At 31.4% G+C, this 15,585-nt stretch overlaps 1 protein-coding gene across 2 annotated transcripts in view; it reads right to left on the minus strand.

The window, feature by feature from the left end:
• The window catches only part of cwo (transcription factor cwo), a 228,321-nt gene that overhangs the window by 54,119 nt on the left and 158,617 nt on the right, over positions 1-15,585 (minus strand). For both annotated transcript variants that reach the window (XM_085818094.1, XM_085818093.1), the window contains exon 2: positions 5,744-5,813. Coding sequence is in view for 1 of the 2 variants with exons in the window: in XM_085818093.1 (XP_085674219.1) it covers positions 5,744-5,813 (70 nt within the window). In the remaining variant the exon portion in view is untranslated. The remainder of the gene's footprint in view (positions 1-5,743; positions 5,814-15,585) is intronic.

Consider the following 15,585-nt stretch of genomic DNA (forward strand, 5'->3'; position numbering starts at 1 on the left):
TTGCATTGCATGGTAAAAGCTAAAGGAGATCTAAATTTGTTGTTGGATGTTTTCTTCACCACATAAAATAATCATCGCCACTATTTGGTTTGCCTATTTTAAGGCCTCTTAACATACACCTAGAGTATGCCGTGATAACTTTAGGTTTCTTACAATCGTATTTGGAAAATCGTTCAAATAAGTCGGCTAGGCTTAAACGATGATAACTTGGTTTAATACACTTTCGTCAGCTGAAAGTTCGGTTTACTTAATTATGGGAAAGCACTCGAGGGCTATCTGCCTAAGAGGAAGGATGACTTCGTGGAGGTCTTTCTAAGGGGACTACATCTTTTATACGGTAGACATGAAGAAAAACATGAAACCGCCCATGCAGACAGCCCGTTCGCCGGGATTCAAACCCCGGATCGAACTACCAATGTTTAGTGACTTTACAACTCAGCCTGCTGGGCCTACCGAGCGTTACTAACAAAACGGCTACTACAGCGAGTGTCGTTACAATAAATGTCGACTGTCAAAGATTTTACGATACTTCAAAAATACATAAACGATTATTTGTTTGCTAATTTGTATATGACAAGGCTCACAACGGCTATCTGCTTAGGGAAAGGGAAATGAAGCTTTACTAGAGAACTTTCTAAGGAAATTGGTTTGTATTTAAGATGACGTTACAAGACACGTAAGCACTCTTGCAGCCGGCCGATTCACCGAGATTCGAATGCATATCGAACTAATAGATAATATTTACTTAAACACGGCCGTTGTTGGACCATGTAAATAAAATGCACGAAGTTAAAAATTCTTGTTTTCGCGAATGCAAAAGCGTTTATTGTGATGATTCATGTAAGTGTAAATGATTCAAATGCAAAAACAACCCGGCTCTATTTCTATCAACGGCCGTTTTAAAATATTCTTGGAATTAAGAGATCGGTTTCTGAAACGTGATCTTCTGGGTGTGTCTGCATATAACTCATAAATATTTGTTTCAATTTTAAATAAAATGACGCATTGATTTTTTAGCCTAGTTTACGTCGTGCTGAAAAATAGCAATGCAGTTTTAAATACTATTAGAGTTATTTTTGTTTTGTTACATATATAAAACTTTATATAACTTGCGCATTTTGTGCACATTCTGCGCAATTTTTCGGGCATATCGTCACTTTTATTTTTAAATACCGAATACTCACAACTGCAATTTTCAAAAAAAATTTGTAAACGTTTCGCCCGAAGCTTTGACCAAAACTGAGTTGAAGCGGCTGCACACAAATCTTACTTACTCGCGGCACAAATAACCAAAAAACTCTTCTTTTAACATAGTAATGAAAAATAATATTTTAAATTTATGCATAAATTTATATTTATATATTATATTTATATATTTATATATATGCATAATATTTATGCATTATTTTGCGATATTTCTGTTGAACTATGGTTTAAGTGCGAAGAACATGATTATTTAATAAATAAAGATTACCTACAAAACGTTAAGAAACGCTCCTTTGGGTGTAATGTAAAATCTGAAAGCTTTGTTATTTTGTGTGTGCGTGTGTGAGAGAGAAGTCTGCACATATGGCAAAAATAAAGTACTCTGTTTTCTAAAACAGATTGTAAAATGCATTTAAAATGGATTCAAAAGGGATTTTTTTTTTCTGGAGACTGTATGCAAATACTTATTTAGGTACATATGAATATATCTCACATAACTTAAAAACGATTAGCCGAAGAACGTTGAAATTTTGTACATGGGACTGCTATAACATCTAGTTGTGCATCTCCCTTTTTTATTGTCATCGGCAGTACCAATAACTTATGTATGTATATATATATATATATATATATATATATATATATATATATATATATATATATATATAATCGAAATAGAAATTGAAAAACTAATTAGTAATGAAACGTAAGACTTATTTGGTCTTAAATTTTGTTTTTGCGCAAAATGCTGCAAAAATATGAAATAATAGAAAGAAACATTGAAGCGAGTTTGCTAAAAAGTTACCAGGAGCTGTAGCTCCACGAAATAGTTCAACGAAGTATTACTAAAATATTAACATAGAAGAAAAATTTTTTGAAAAAAATATTAACATGGAAAAAAAAAAAAAAAAAAGAAAAGAAGAAAAAAACTGCTTACACGCGAATGGAGCTACAGCTTCTGGTAACGTTTTAGCAAACTCGCTTCAATGTTTCTTCCTATTATATATATATATCTTTTTCTATTATATATATATATATATATATATTATATACAATCCGTTTACCCGACTTAAAAATCCTTATCACGCTTTCCATTTTCGCAATCGTTATGGAATTCATTAACTTGTAATTACAGAAGTGTTTTAAATGACGAAAATATTCATGTTTAGGCTAAGTCAAATAAAAAAAAAAATTATTTTTTTACAAACAACGAAATTTAACTATTAATGCGGTCTCCCGGTTCCTATACTTATATTTGGGAAAGATGTATAACACTTACGAAAAAATTAAAATCAAAATAAGTTTGACTCTAAGCCTGTCAGGCTATGACAAAAATTAACCGGGATATTTAATTTCAAAATTTGCAATTTCAACTTGCCTGGATTTATCGGTTAATTAAATTAGAATACTTCGAGGAAATAAGATTAAATTAAGTGCAGCAAAAGCGTGTGAATTTAATTGGCCGCACAAGGAAGTCATGTGGTATCCACATCACATTTTTTCGAACAAGGTTCCTCTAAAACTGGATCACGTGACTTCAATAGAAAAAAAAAAAAAAAAAAAAAAAAAAAAACCAATATTTCATAAAAATTTATTTCTTTATTTCATTCAGCTGTTTCATTAAAATGGCTATAAAATGTCCCATCTATTGTCAAGGACATCCAGTTACGTTCACGTTTTGAATGGAGGATTTAAAAATGTGACGTCATTGCTGGGCGGCACAGTTAAAGCTTGTCCCAAACTGTTTCCAATCCGTGCCTCCGGGATCACTGAACGAACAGGAGTGGGTACGATTGGCATTCATTTACATGGCATAACCAAAGGAGTTTAGATGATGTAGATGCGCCTACCTGCCACAGATGTAACAATAACAGGCCAGGCGTTCCTTAAAGGTCCTTCACCAAATGCCAACGGTCGGCCTTGAAAGGTGAATGGCCCACTCTGACGTCAATGGAGGCACGATTACGAGCAACTGATGGTCCGTAACTCGTTCGTGCGATGGCCTCGATTCCTACCTGATGTTGGACGCCAACAAAAGATACCTACCTCTATTATCCAACAGACCAGTGTTTGGATTGCGCGGTGTTACGCAGTCGAGGTGCTTGACCTCGAAACCACAGTCGAAAAAAATTGGGGTAAATGACAATATCTCCCTTTATCGATCAAGAATTCAAAATCTGTGCTTCACAAAGTTTTATTACGTGAGGCATACGCACAAAAAAAGCCTTTTACATTTAAGAGGGTTAACTAACTGTTACTTTCCGTTCGCATCCTTTTGGCCTAAATAGATAATAGACCTTTTGGGGCCTTGCTCAAGTTATATTCAGATATATTCGGATGCGTTATCTTAGCATTTTGAAAATCTAAACCTCTTGCCAAGAGGGCGGAGAGAAAGAATCAAGTAGTATTTTCTTTTAAAATCTGGACTAGGATTTCTGTTTGCAGTTCTTTTATCGCCTAGACAAGGATAGATATATATATATATCAAGATAAATTTTAATAAACATGTATATACGTAAAAAATCAAATTTAAAGTTAAAATAATTAAAAAAATGTGCAAACATATAAAAGATATAATTTTCGAACTAATCTACAATATCATTTAAATTCAGAGAGCATAAGTAAATCAAGTGCAAAACCAAACCATGAAAATAAATTCACCAATTTAGCAAATTAAAATTAATCTAAATTTTTTTTTAAAAATGCATAAGTGAATGACTGTTGAGCAGGCAGGAGACAGACTTATGAAGGGGAAGTTGCCTCCAAACTTAACTCTCCAATCATTCAATTCGTGTTTCGTCATTCATGCAGGCAAGGGTAAAAGTCAAAACCAAAAGTAAATACATAGTGAAGAATGTCCAAAAAGGAATACCAATAAAGTGGTACCCTGAGAAATTAGCAATTAAAAATTAAAGTTCTAAAAGGAAAATACCAATAATGAAGTATTTTGAGAAATAAGCAATGTAATTTTTTAGAAAAATTAAATTAAAAAAAATTAATTTAGAAACCAATGCATTTTAGAAACCCTTGTCTACAGAAACCTCCCCGACACCAATATGCATATCAATCAAAAAGAATGATTGAAGAGTTAGGTTTGAAGGCAACTTCCCCTTGATAAGTCTGTCTCCTGCCTGCTCAACAGGCATTCACTTATGCATTTTTTTTTTAAAAAAATTTAGATTAATTTTAATTTGCTAAATTGGTGAATTTATTTTCATGGTTTGGTTTTGCACTTGATTTACTTATGCTATCCGAATTTAAATGATATTGTAGATTAGTTCGAAAATTATATCTTCTATATGTTTGCACATTTTTTAAAACTATTTTAACTTTAAATTTGCTTTTTTACGTACATACATGTTCGTTAAAATTTAAATTTCATTCCTTGCAACAATGGCGCAAAGAATTAATTAAATTTGTATTTAAATTCAATTTATTCTTAAAACAATATATATCAAGATACATTTTAACCGAAATGGCAACAAATTTCTACTTCGCTTTATAATGTAAAAGCGAAATCTGGCTACATCAACAAAATGTCACTTCTGTTCTCAGTGCTTTTTCAATAAAAACAGATTTCTAAAATAAATTTTTATAAAACTATGAAAACATTTTGTACCTAGCATAACCTATCTGTATATAATTTTTAAATTCTACGAAATTTAACTTTATAAATAACACAGTTAGATAATTCAACCCTGATAATCAGCAATTAAACTTTTTCCAGAGGTTTTATCCTGTAATCAAAACTCTCTAGATGATTATCACAAATTAAATTATCTTTGTAGATTACTTCTGTTGTGCCTCAATCAGCAGGATTATTTATTGTTTACGCTAAAGAGTTAGTAGTAAATTAAGTATGATTTGCCATGATATGATAACTAAATTTGAAACTATGATAACTGATAATGTAAAAAATTATACACCTGTAACAACCACTTAAGCTTAAAGAACAAGTTATTTCTTTTAATAATACACTGTTTTTTTTTTAATGATACTCATTTATTATGCCACTTTTATTAATTACCATAAAAGACTCTTACATACAGAAATATGGTTCGTTCAAAAAATGAACGCATTAAAGACTGTTATTAATAAAATTAAAATGAACGCATTAAATATTCAGCATTTGTTTTTCAAACGCAACAATATTTTATACAAGATTTTAACATTAAATTCAAAATTTATTTCTTACAATCAGTAATAAAGATGCATATCGGATTTACTTTTGTTAACAGTTAATTTCTCATTTATTATGCCATTTATTCAGATTAATAGAACAGAAATATCCAACTTAATCGAGAGCATCTCCTTAAGTCAAAGACATGCCTGATCTACACATAAATTCGAATTACTATCAATTGACTCTGAAAAAGATTCCTATATATATACACCGTAAAATATAACTTTTCTTTGTTGCATTATAAACTTGGCTGCGATTAATTAAATCATTATGCTTATATTTATTAATTATATTTATATTTATTATAATATTAATTTATATTTTTAGTAAAATATGAATCAGCAGCAAACTCACTCTTGCAGTTTTCTTCCGCGAAAATCCAAACTCATCTTCTTCATTTGATATCGTCGAGAAATTTAAATTTCTGTAAGCAAGAAAAAAGCCTCATATAATATAATAATACAAAAATACATATTGAGTATGTAATATAGTACAATAATACACAAATAAATATATACTATAATAATACAGAAATAAATATAAAATATATTATAATAGTACACAAATATTTTTAATTAGAACATACAGAGACCAGAAATTATGGTATATATAATGTAGCATAATAATGCACAAATTTATATATAATGTACTACATAAATATTTTTAATTAGAACATACATACACAAGTAGAAATTATACATAATACATATACTATATTTTACAGTAATACACAAATAAATATATAATTTTATGATTTCGTAATGATCCACAAATAAATATATAATACACAAATTTATATATAATATAGTATAATAATACACAAATATTTTTAATTAGAGCATGCAGAGACAAGTTGAAATTATATACAAAACATAATTTAGTATATATACTATATTTTATATTAATACACAAATACATATATAATTTAATTTTACAATAATACACAAATTTATATATAATATAGTATAATAATATACAAACATTTTTAATTAGAGTGTACAGACTAGCAGAAATTATATACGATATATAATATAATTTTTAATTAATATAGTGTAATAATAATGAAATAAATAGATAATGTAATACACAAATATTTTCATTTAGCATACAAGTAGAAATTATATGTAATTTATAATGTACACAGACAAGTAGAAATTATATGTAATTTATAATGCAGTATAATGATACACAAATAAACATATAATGTAATACACAAATATATTTAATTAGAATATACAAGTAGAGTTTCAAAATCTCTAAGAAATACAATAATATGAGTATTTAAACAGAATACAATAAATATGAATATTTAAAATGTTTTCGAATAAACTGGAGGGGAAAAAATAAAATAAAACTGTTCTTTGTTCTGGTATTCGCAATGTAATTTAATGGATACCATGAATGCAATTTCAGAAATTTTAATTAGTTCAATAAGGTTTCATTTTTACAGGTGTTTCAAAAATGTCTACTACTTTAATAAAAGCTTACCAACTTTATTATTAATAAAAATCTAAACGGAAATTTTTAAATTATTGTTTTCAGTCATCAAGATTACCATTTTATGTATAAAGTGCAAAGAACAATTTCAAGATTTCGCACCTTATTCCCTATTGAAAATAGTAAGATTAAACTTGATTTTAATTTTCGTCAACAGGAATAAATGTTTCAAGGTTGTTCTTAGAATGAACCACCTGAATTTCGTCATTAGATTCTAAATAGTTTGCACTTCCTATATTAATTTTGTTTATAAGCCACTGGAACAACGGTAAGGAATACGAGCGGGTACATTAAAGCCTGTTCTTATACAGCACGAGTACTCGTAGTATACTCAGCTTAAGCTTAGTTCCATCCCATTTTGATTGAGAACTGGGATGAATTTGAACAGATGAATCAAGCTTCTGGGGAATGGAATCAGAGGATCTCGTGGCCTTCTTCAGTTAGCAGCAAAGTTATCGACAGATTTTAAATGCTGATATTTTTCAAAAACATCATAATCAGTCGACGAAAATTCATGCTTTCTCCAAGATTTGGACCTTAGGTCTGGGTAAGGCGAGAAAGCTGCCCTCCACTAATCGTTATTTGCACCAACATGTGGATATTTAATATTTCACCGAACAGAGTATTTTTTAAATCTTAGGAGTGCGTAAGAAAAAAAACCTTAAATGCTTCAGAAATAAGCAGCCAATGAGGTTCTCTCCTTCGGCCAATGTCTTGCATAGCAAATTTATTAATATTATTACAATAATTATTTGCTAATTACTTCTTAAACTCGCACATTTTTCATTATTACTACAGAATCATCTTCAAGACTTGTTGTACATGTCAACTGTATCATTGCAAACTAATAATACTGAACCTGGTAAGTGGCATCAGTGTTCAAAATGTATCCATTAATTCATGTTATATTTTAAGCGCTTATTTTTAAAATCAGCGAACATAAATATTTTATTGGAACAGGCGAAGAAGATTTTCGGTGTCTCATCTCGGTAATCTCGTAATTTGCCTGCCAATGCTGTTCTGAGCATAAAACTCTTTTCCTAAGATAATTTCAAGCAAATATATCTTCAGATAAACTGTGTTTTTATTCTAGAATATAATTTGGTATTTGCTGTCATATTGTTCTATTCGCGAACGGATTTATCAAAATAATTTGTGATAAATATAACGACTATCTTTAAACAAATAACATCTGTTTATTATTCTAAAATATATTCGTAAAATAAAATCTCTCGGTGCGAAAATATATCTAAAATTAATCTTCTAGAATGTCCAAAATTGGCCATCACTGCTGCAAAAGAACCATGAAAGAGAGCAGCTGTTATCATATTTTTAGACGATTTCGCTTTGTCATAAAAGAAAAACCGGCTGCTTTTGACTGTAACTAACTATATTTCACCAAATTATCGTCTACTACTGGACAATTTTGTTTTCATGCAAAATGGCGCTTTTAAAGAATCAATGGATGAAGGGCTGTTTGTGCACTTCTGAAGAAAATTACTCGTATCTAATTATTAAGAAACGCTGTGAAAGCCAGGATTTTTTTAATACCTAAAACTACAACAGGTAATCGTGTCAACAAAAAGGAAAAAATCTGATGTGTACACCACATGACTTCCTTGTACGGAAATTAAATTTTACGCATTTTTTCTTGCATTTCATTTAAACTTATTGGATTGAATTAAATCTACTTCGCCGACAGCGCATAAAACACAATAGAATAAATGCATTTTTTAAAATTCACTCTAGTATTTGTTTACCATAGCGACACTCTGGCGCTAGATTCAATTAACAGTATTAATAATTATATAACAGTTAACTTATATAATAATTATATAACGGAAACTAAGTTAACTGTTATATAATCCAATAATTATATAAGAGTCAACTTATATATTTCGTTCATATTATAACTCATAATGCACAAAATGTATATCATTTAAAGAATAGAATTATCTAATCGTTGCCACATGTTCTATTCAAATACTATAATAAAGCTAAAATGGTGTATAAAAGAAATTAAGCAAACAAAACAAAAAAGAAACAGTTTTTCACAGACGATTGAGTATTTCTCATTCAATTAATTCAGTTCTCACTTCGCGAGAAGGCAAAAATACATAAAAACTCAAAATATCTATATTAAAAATTACGAAGTAAATCTTAAACACTTATTTCTTCGAAAAAATTCCAGAAAGGAGTAAGCATGATTTAATTCGCAATAATAAATGAAGGTGTTATCTTTGTTGTTGCGAAACTACGTTTCTCTCGATTGGCAACAAATCCACTATCCTGCTGTTTCAAATGTAAACATCAATGGCCGCCATTAAAAAAAGACGTAGCGGCAATTAAACAACTTTAAAATTGCTGATAATTCTAAAAATATTGCACACAGATTTACTAAAGGCATAAAATCCTTAACCGGAAGATAAAAACAACATAATTCAATCATTTTTGAAGCAAAAATATGTACAATTTACAAACATATAAGAGTAAAGAAACTGAGATCACTGAGCCGGGTAACAGAGTGGATATATATATAAATATATTTATATACGTTTGGTGCGGCCGATTGCAACCAAAATACAAATAATAAAAATACCATCTACATTTTATAGCATTCCTATATACAAAATTTCAACGTCCTGAGGCTACTCGTTTTTGAGTTATGCGAGATACGTACGTACGCACGTACGTACATACGTTCGTACAGACGCCACGAAAAATTCTCTTCAGAATTAATTTTAAAGTAGCTTTATAATTTTTTTGAAGGGAAAGCGTCTTTTATTCTGTCCTTACGTACAGATATCACGCAAAAACATCGTTAAATTGCATTCGATAGCGGTCAAAATGGAAATTTTCGTTGAAATATGCTGCCTAAAACTTTTCGCGATTACAATACTTCCTTTTTACTTCGCACAAGGAAGTAAAAAACGTCAAAGTCTGGCTTCAAGTGTAAACTTTTGTTTTCATGCAAAATGGCGCTTTGAAAGAAGCAGTGGATGAAAGGCTTTGTTTGTGCGCTTTCCAAAGAAAATTATTCTTATCTATTATTAAAAAACTCTGCGAAAGGTAAAAGTTTTTATACCTAAAACTACGATAAGTAATACTGTCAACAAGAAAGGAAATGAACGTCAAACTTTGGCTTCAAGTGTCAAAAACAGAATGTTTCAATGTTACAAAGGTAAGATCTTTAATATTAAAACAAAATCCGTTTAGTCAAAGCACGGCTGCAAACTCATTAAAATGCTCAGTGTCAACGGTAAGCAGAATGATTAATAATGATTTGAATCTTAAAAAGGCGAAAAAGCATAATGTGCATCGTTTTCCTCCACAACATATCGCCAAAAGCAGAAAGCGTTGGAGAATATGAGAAACATTTATCCGGAAAAAAAAAAATGCAAAAATGTCACAACAGATGAATCTTGGGTGTATTTAAATGACTGCAATAAAAAGAGATACCGATATTACCATCAAGGAAGAGGGAAAATATTTTAAGGGGTGTCATACACCTTAAACCCCTTATGATCTTCGAATATGTGACTGTTGCAAGAATTGAGGTATTTTATTTATTTAAAAACCAATTACTTCCAACTTTTTACAGCTGACTACATAATATAGCTGCTTTGGGAACTAGAAACCAGAAAGTTTGTGTTGCCACAAATATTTTTGCAATTTAATCCGCTTTGGGTCAAATATTTTCGTCATGTTTCCACCTTGCGCGCATGATATTTTAAAAATGGCTAATGGTACATACCTGAAATTAGATGGAATTCTTTATATGGGCACTATTTTCTAACTGAACCAAAAATCTGATGAATATTTTAATATTTAAAAATTTTGTGCTCAAAAACATTACAGATTTTTTAATAAAATACATTTTATAAACTCATCCAAATTAAATAAAAATTTAACATGAAATTCTTAGAATTTTTTGGTTCGAAGTAGTTTCCAAATGTTATAAAAGCTACATATTAAATATGGAATTAAATTATGCGACAGAATGTTTTAAACTGTGCGCGCAAGGTGGAAACATGACGAAATTTTTGTCACAAAGCGGATTGAATTATAGAAATATATGTGGCAACTCAAACTTTCTGATTACTATTACCAAAAGCAGCTATATTATGTAGTTAGGTGTAAAAAGTTGGAAGTAATTAACATCTTTTAAAATAAATAAGTTATCCCAATTCTAGCAACAGCCACATATTCGAAGATCGTATGGGTTTTAAGGTGTATGAGTCCCCTCAAAACATGGTTCAAAGATTCTACAGAAAGCTTTTCAAAGGGATATATGATTGCTGTTGATTTTTCATATAACGGCATATTAAAAATAAAGAGAGTGGAGAAAAAATGTTAAAATCATCTCCTCATATTAACAGGAACATATTTTATACCCAATTTTGAAATGAGAACTACCTTTTTATTACCCACAGTGTCTCATTGATCAGTGGTACTACATCGAGACAAAGGAAGCTGCCACACGTCAAAACTCCCTGGAAAAAAGGAACAAGAAACAGGTGTCAAGGCCATAACCCTTCACTCATATCCCTACTAAATGTCCTGGTGTATCTATCACCCACGGAGTTTAGCGCTACTGGACTTTTGTACAGCGGATTGTCCAAATGTCGACGTACAATTCTCCTTGGACTCCTTGGAAAGTTGCTCAAGAGGAATGGGGTATAATACCTCTTCCCATACTAGTACAAAAGGCTTTATTGTCTTTGAAATTACGACGTAGAAAGTTAGTAAAGAATAACGATTATCAAATAGAACATTTAAAACACAAAAATGTTAGGTAAAATATCTCTGTAAATACAATGAATGACGTCTAAAGAATGTCAGAACAGCCACCGTAGTTCTAACCTAGTAGAAAAATGCAGCTTTAGTCAGTCCATAATTATTGTTATTTTCTAGACATCATCTATGGGTTGAATAACGAACAGGGCGGTGTTCCTCATTTATAAATACGTTTCTTGACATCTTGCGCACGTAGCAGCTCTTGCTTACGTGTCGGAGACAGAAACAGAAATTTAAAAATAAAAAGAAACGTGAAAATAACGTGTTCTCGGAACGCTATGAGATTGTCAGGTTCGTTCAACCGCGTTCTCATTAAACAGCAAGTCCTCATTTCGGCAGAAAACCAAAAGACTTTTCTCACGTGCAAGAGAAGGCAACTGAGCATCCGGCTTCGCTCTCTGGAAGACGGGAACGGAATTCCCTAACACAATGACCTAGTTGGAAGGTTCGTTTCTCTCTCTCTCTCTCGCTCGGTTTTCTAACGTAAGCAGCATTTAGAAGCCCGAAGTAAACCCCCACGACTCTCTTCGAAACGACAGTTTCCTCTTGTAGGTCGATCAACCCTGACCATGACAGTTGACTAACCTCCTCGCAAAAGTAGTCCACACACATAATCATCGGGATTGAAAGTTCTCTGTTGGACCACGCAACTGTGTCTATTTACTGCTTCCAAAGGAGGACACCGCCTAAGAATACATTATGGAAATAAGCACTGTGATGTACAACGAAAATTCATTAGCATCCGAAATGCGCTGGGTCAGTGAATGTAGTTAAGGAAGGGCAAATCGAGAATATTTCTACAATGTAAAAGATACTTAAGGGAAGTTGGAACCCCAAAATCTTCAAAAAATTGTGATTTCGGATTTTTGCATTTTGAAATTCTCTATACTTTTATCTTTCTGAAAATACCATTCTTTAATGTCTATGAAAATTAGAACTGTAAAAAGTTTTAATTTCTCATCTACTGCTTTGATCAATGAGGATTTTTACATAAAAACGCGTTTTTCTCCAAACGTGATTTTTTTTATACTCGATGTACCTTTTCTCAGGAACTACTGCTCACAGGTATCTAAACTTTTTATGGCTTATTTATTAGGTTCCCTAATATTTACTGAAATGAGCTTTTTGTAATAAACTTAGAAAAAAAAATTTTTTTTTAATTTTTTTGTGTGAGAAAAGTGCTAAATGTTACTATGCCTAACAAAATATCCTGTATTTTACTCTAAAATTCAAAATGTTTCAAAAGCTCATTTCAGTATAATCAGATAGGTATACTTTAATTACAGAAAAAATTTCCAGCTCGTATCTACAGCAGATTTTGAGAAAAGGTACATCGAAAATGGCCAATTTAACATTGTCGGTATAGGGGTTTCTGATACCCCTTAATATAATTTCAAGCAATGAATTATTACTAAGAAAATTTTAGTCCTTGAGGTATGTGACTACGTTCGAAATCCAAATTTTGGAAAATAGTACAAATAAATCTATTATTAGTGTTATTCAGAAGAATATTACTTATGATACAAATAATTTAGGGTTAAAAATGTGTTCAATTGCAGGATTCCTAGCCATGTTCTCACAAAAATATACATCAATATTTTACTTTTGCTTTGTCAGTTATATTTATAAAGGTATAAGAAATTAAATTAACTAAAATCTAAGTGATAAAGTAAATGTCTATTAAATATACCTGTTTAAATACACGTACTAATTATTTTTTGAGAAATTTCTCTCTTTTTGTTTATAAAATTGTCTAATAAAATTTTAGATATGTGCATTATAATGTATTTCTCCCACTTTCCTAGCGTGCATTCGTGGTGTAGTGGTTCTGCACGCTGGGCCGGTATTCCAGAGGTCCGTGGTTCAATTCCCGGCAAAGGCGTTGCTAATTTTTTTTCTTCCCTTCTTCCAATTAACCTTATGACTCTACAATGGTGCCTGAACTAAAAGGGTGTTTGCATGATGATTCTCCACACCCAGGATTTGGCGACTAGGTCCCCTAAAACCCTAGTCGCTTATTAAAAAGGGGAGTATATAAGGTATTTCTCCCACTTGCCTAGCGTGCCTTCGTGGTGTAGTAGTTCTGCACGCTGGGCCGGTATTCCAGAGGTCCGTGGTTCGATTCCCGGCGAAGGCGTTACTAATTTTTCATCTTGCCTACTTCCAAAAATATACCTAATGTCTCTACAGCATAAACCTTAAAATTTCGTCCATTTGATTAATAATATTTCATAGAATATTTGCGGAATGTTTCATAAAACTACTATATTAATATTTTAAGTTGGTTTTTTTGGTAACAGAAAAGTTGAAAAAATGAAGTATTTCAAAAAATAGGTTTAATGTAATGCAAATACAAACAGCAGGAAAAGAAAATGGTGCTAAACAAGAAAATTAAAATGCAAAACGAATCTTATTCTCAAACACTTAATAACAAATACATAAGTTCAAAATCATCGCCTGAATATCACCAAAAGTATTCAAATGGAAAATTCTCATTTTAAAGTTATCTAAAAATAAGTTCTGTGTACCTACATCAGCTTCCGGATTCTTGAACAGAAACTTCACGGCGTAGAACAAAAGCAGTTCTGCTTCTAACGACTGAAGAAACAAAATCAAAGTAGTTTTGAGAAGCTTAGTGCATAAGCTTTAAAATAAAGTAATAAAAATTTTCTAAAAAATTTCATGAAAATTTGCGATGAGGATACCTTAATAAAGAAAAGTTTTTAAAAGAATGTTTTTAACAGTCAATTTCCACAGAGAAGAGTAAAAAGGATTAAATTTATATATTACCTCCTTGACAAAAATTCTGAAGTGAACACATATAAATGCTTACCATCTTCTTTCTATTAGAAATTATGAAAAATGCTCTGCTCTACCTCAGACAACTACAGCTTAGAATAGACACTGTCTCTGGCTTCTTTGTTGTTCGTCTGACCTATAGGAGAGCAAGTTTACGCCTACCGTTGGCAACAGCCTTGATGCACCTTACAGTTGACAGTGCGATTTAGCTCAGTTTCGTCCCCAATTTTGATGGACAGCACCCCGAGGGCGATCGGGTCCGAGGGTCTCCCATCACTCTTTCCCTACCACCAATCTCTCGAACGGACTTTCGGCCTCTCCGCATATTTATAGTGCCCACATGTTACACCGATACTATACATTAACAAACTTCCATGCCTTCTCCGGGATTCGAACCTGGGCCCTTCGGCGAGGTAGTCAGCGACCCTAACCACTATACCGGTTGGGCAGCTCTGGCATCTTTCCACTTCTGAATAAGACTTGCGAAAAGCACTTTTACTCTTTCACAGAAGATCACTTAGTAATTACCAAATAATCATTCTGAATCCAAATTCAGTTTAAACGAAATCAGAAGTTAATAAAAAGATCTTCTTATATCAATTAATAATAATTAATGGTTTAGCTATAACCACCATTACTCTTCTTCTTTCTGTTTCTGAAGCAAATTTTTATAAATATCAATTCCATCCAGCCTGCTGCTCCATCGAATTAATGTATCGATATTAGGCTTACGCCATAATATCGATACATTAATTCGATAACCAACAATATGAGCAGTCCCTATTCAGCAACTTTAAAAAGTTTCAATCATCGATATAAAGAATCGGCATTTTTTTACCAAGTGCAGCGGATCTAATACGAGGCATTTACATGACATATATAGTTTTGCGCCATTTTTGATTCAATTGCAAACAACAGGGTTGCTTTGAAATAAAAATTCTCCTGTAAGTTTTCTCCATGAAGCGTACAAGAGTACAAACATTACTAATTTAATAGCAAATTCCGTTTATATTTTAATACTACATCCCATTACGGTAGCCTAAAAATTTCTTCAAATCATTTCATAATATACTCGAAATTTTACGCATTTCGGAAATTCCTAA

Source organism: Stegodyphus dumicola, chromosome 6, assembly GCF_044657685.1.
Source record: "Stegodyphus dumicola isolate Sdum_Otavi_A_Nest chromosome 6, ASM4465768v1".
NCBI lineage: Eukaryota > Metazoa > Arthropoda > Arachnida > Araneae > Eresidae > Stegodyphus > Stegodyphus dumicola.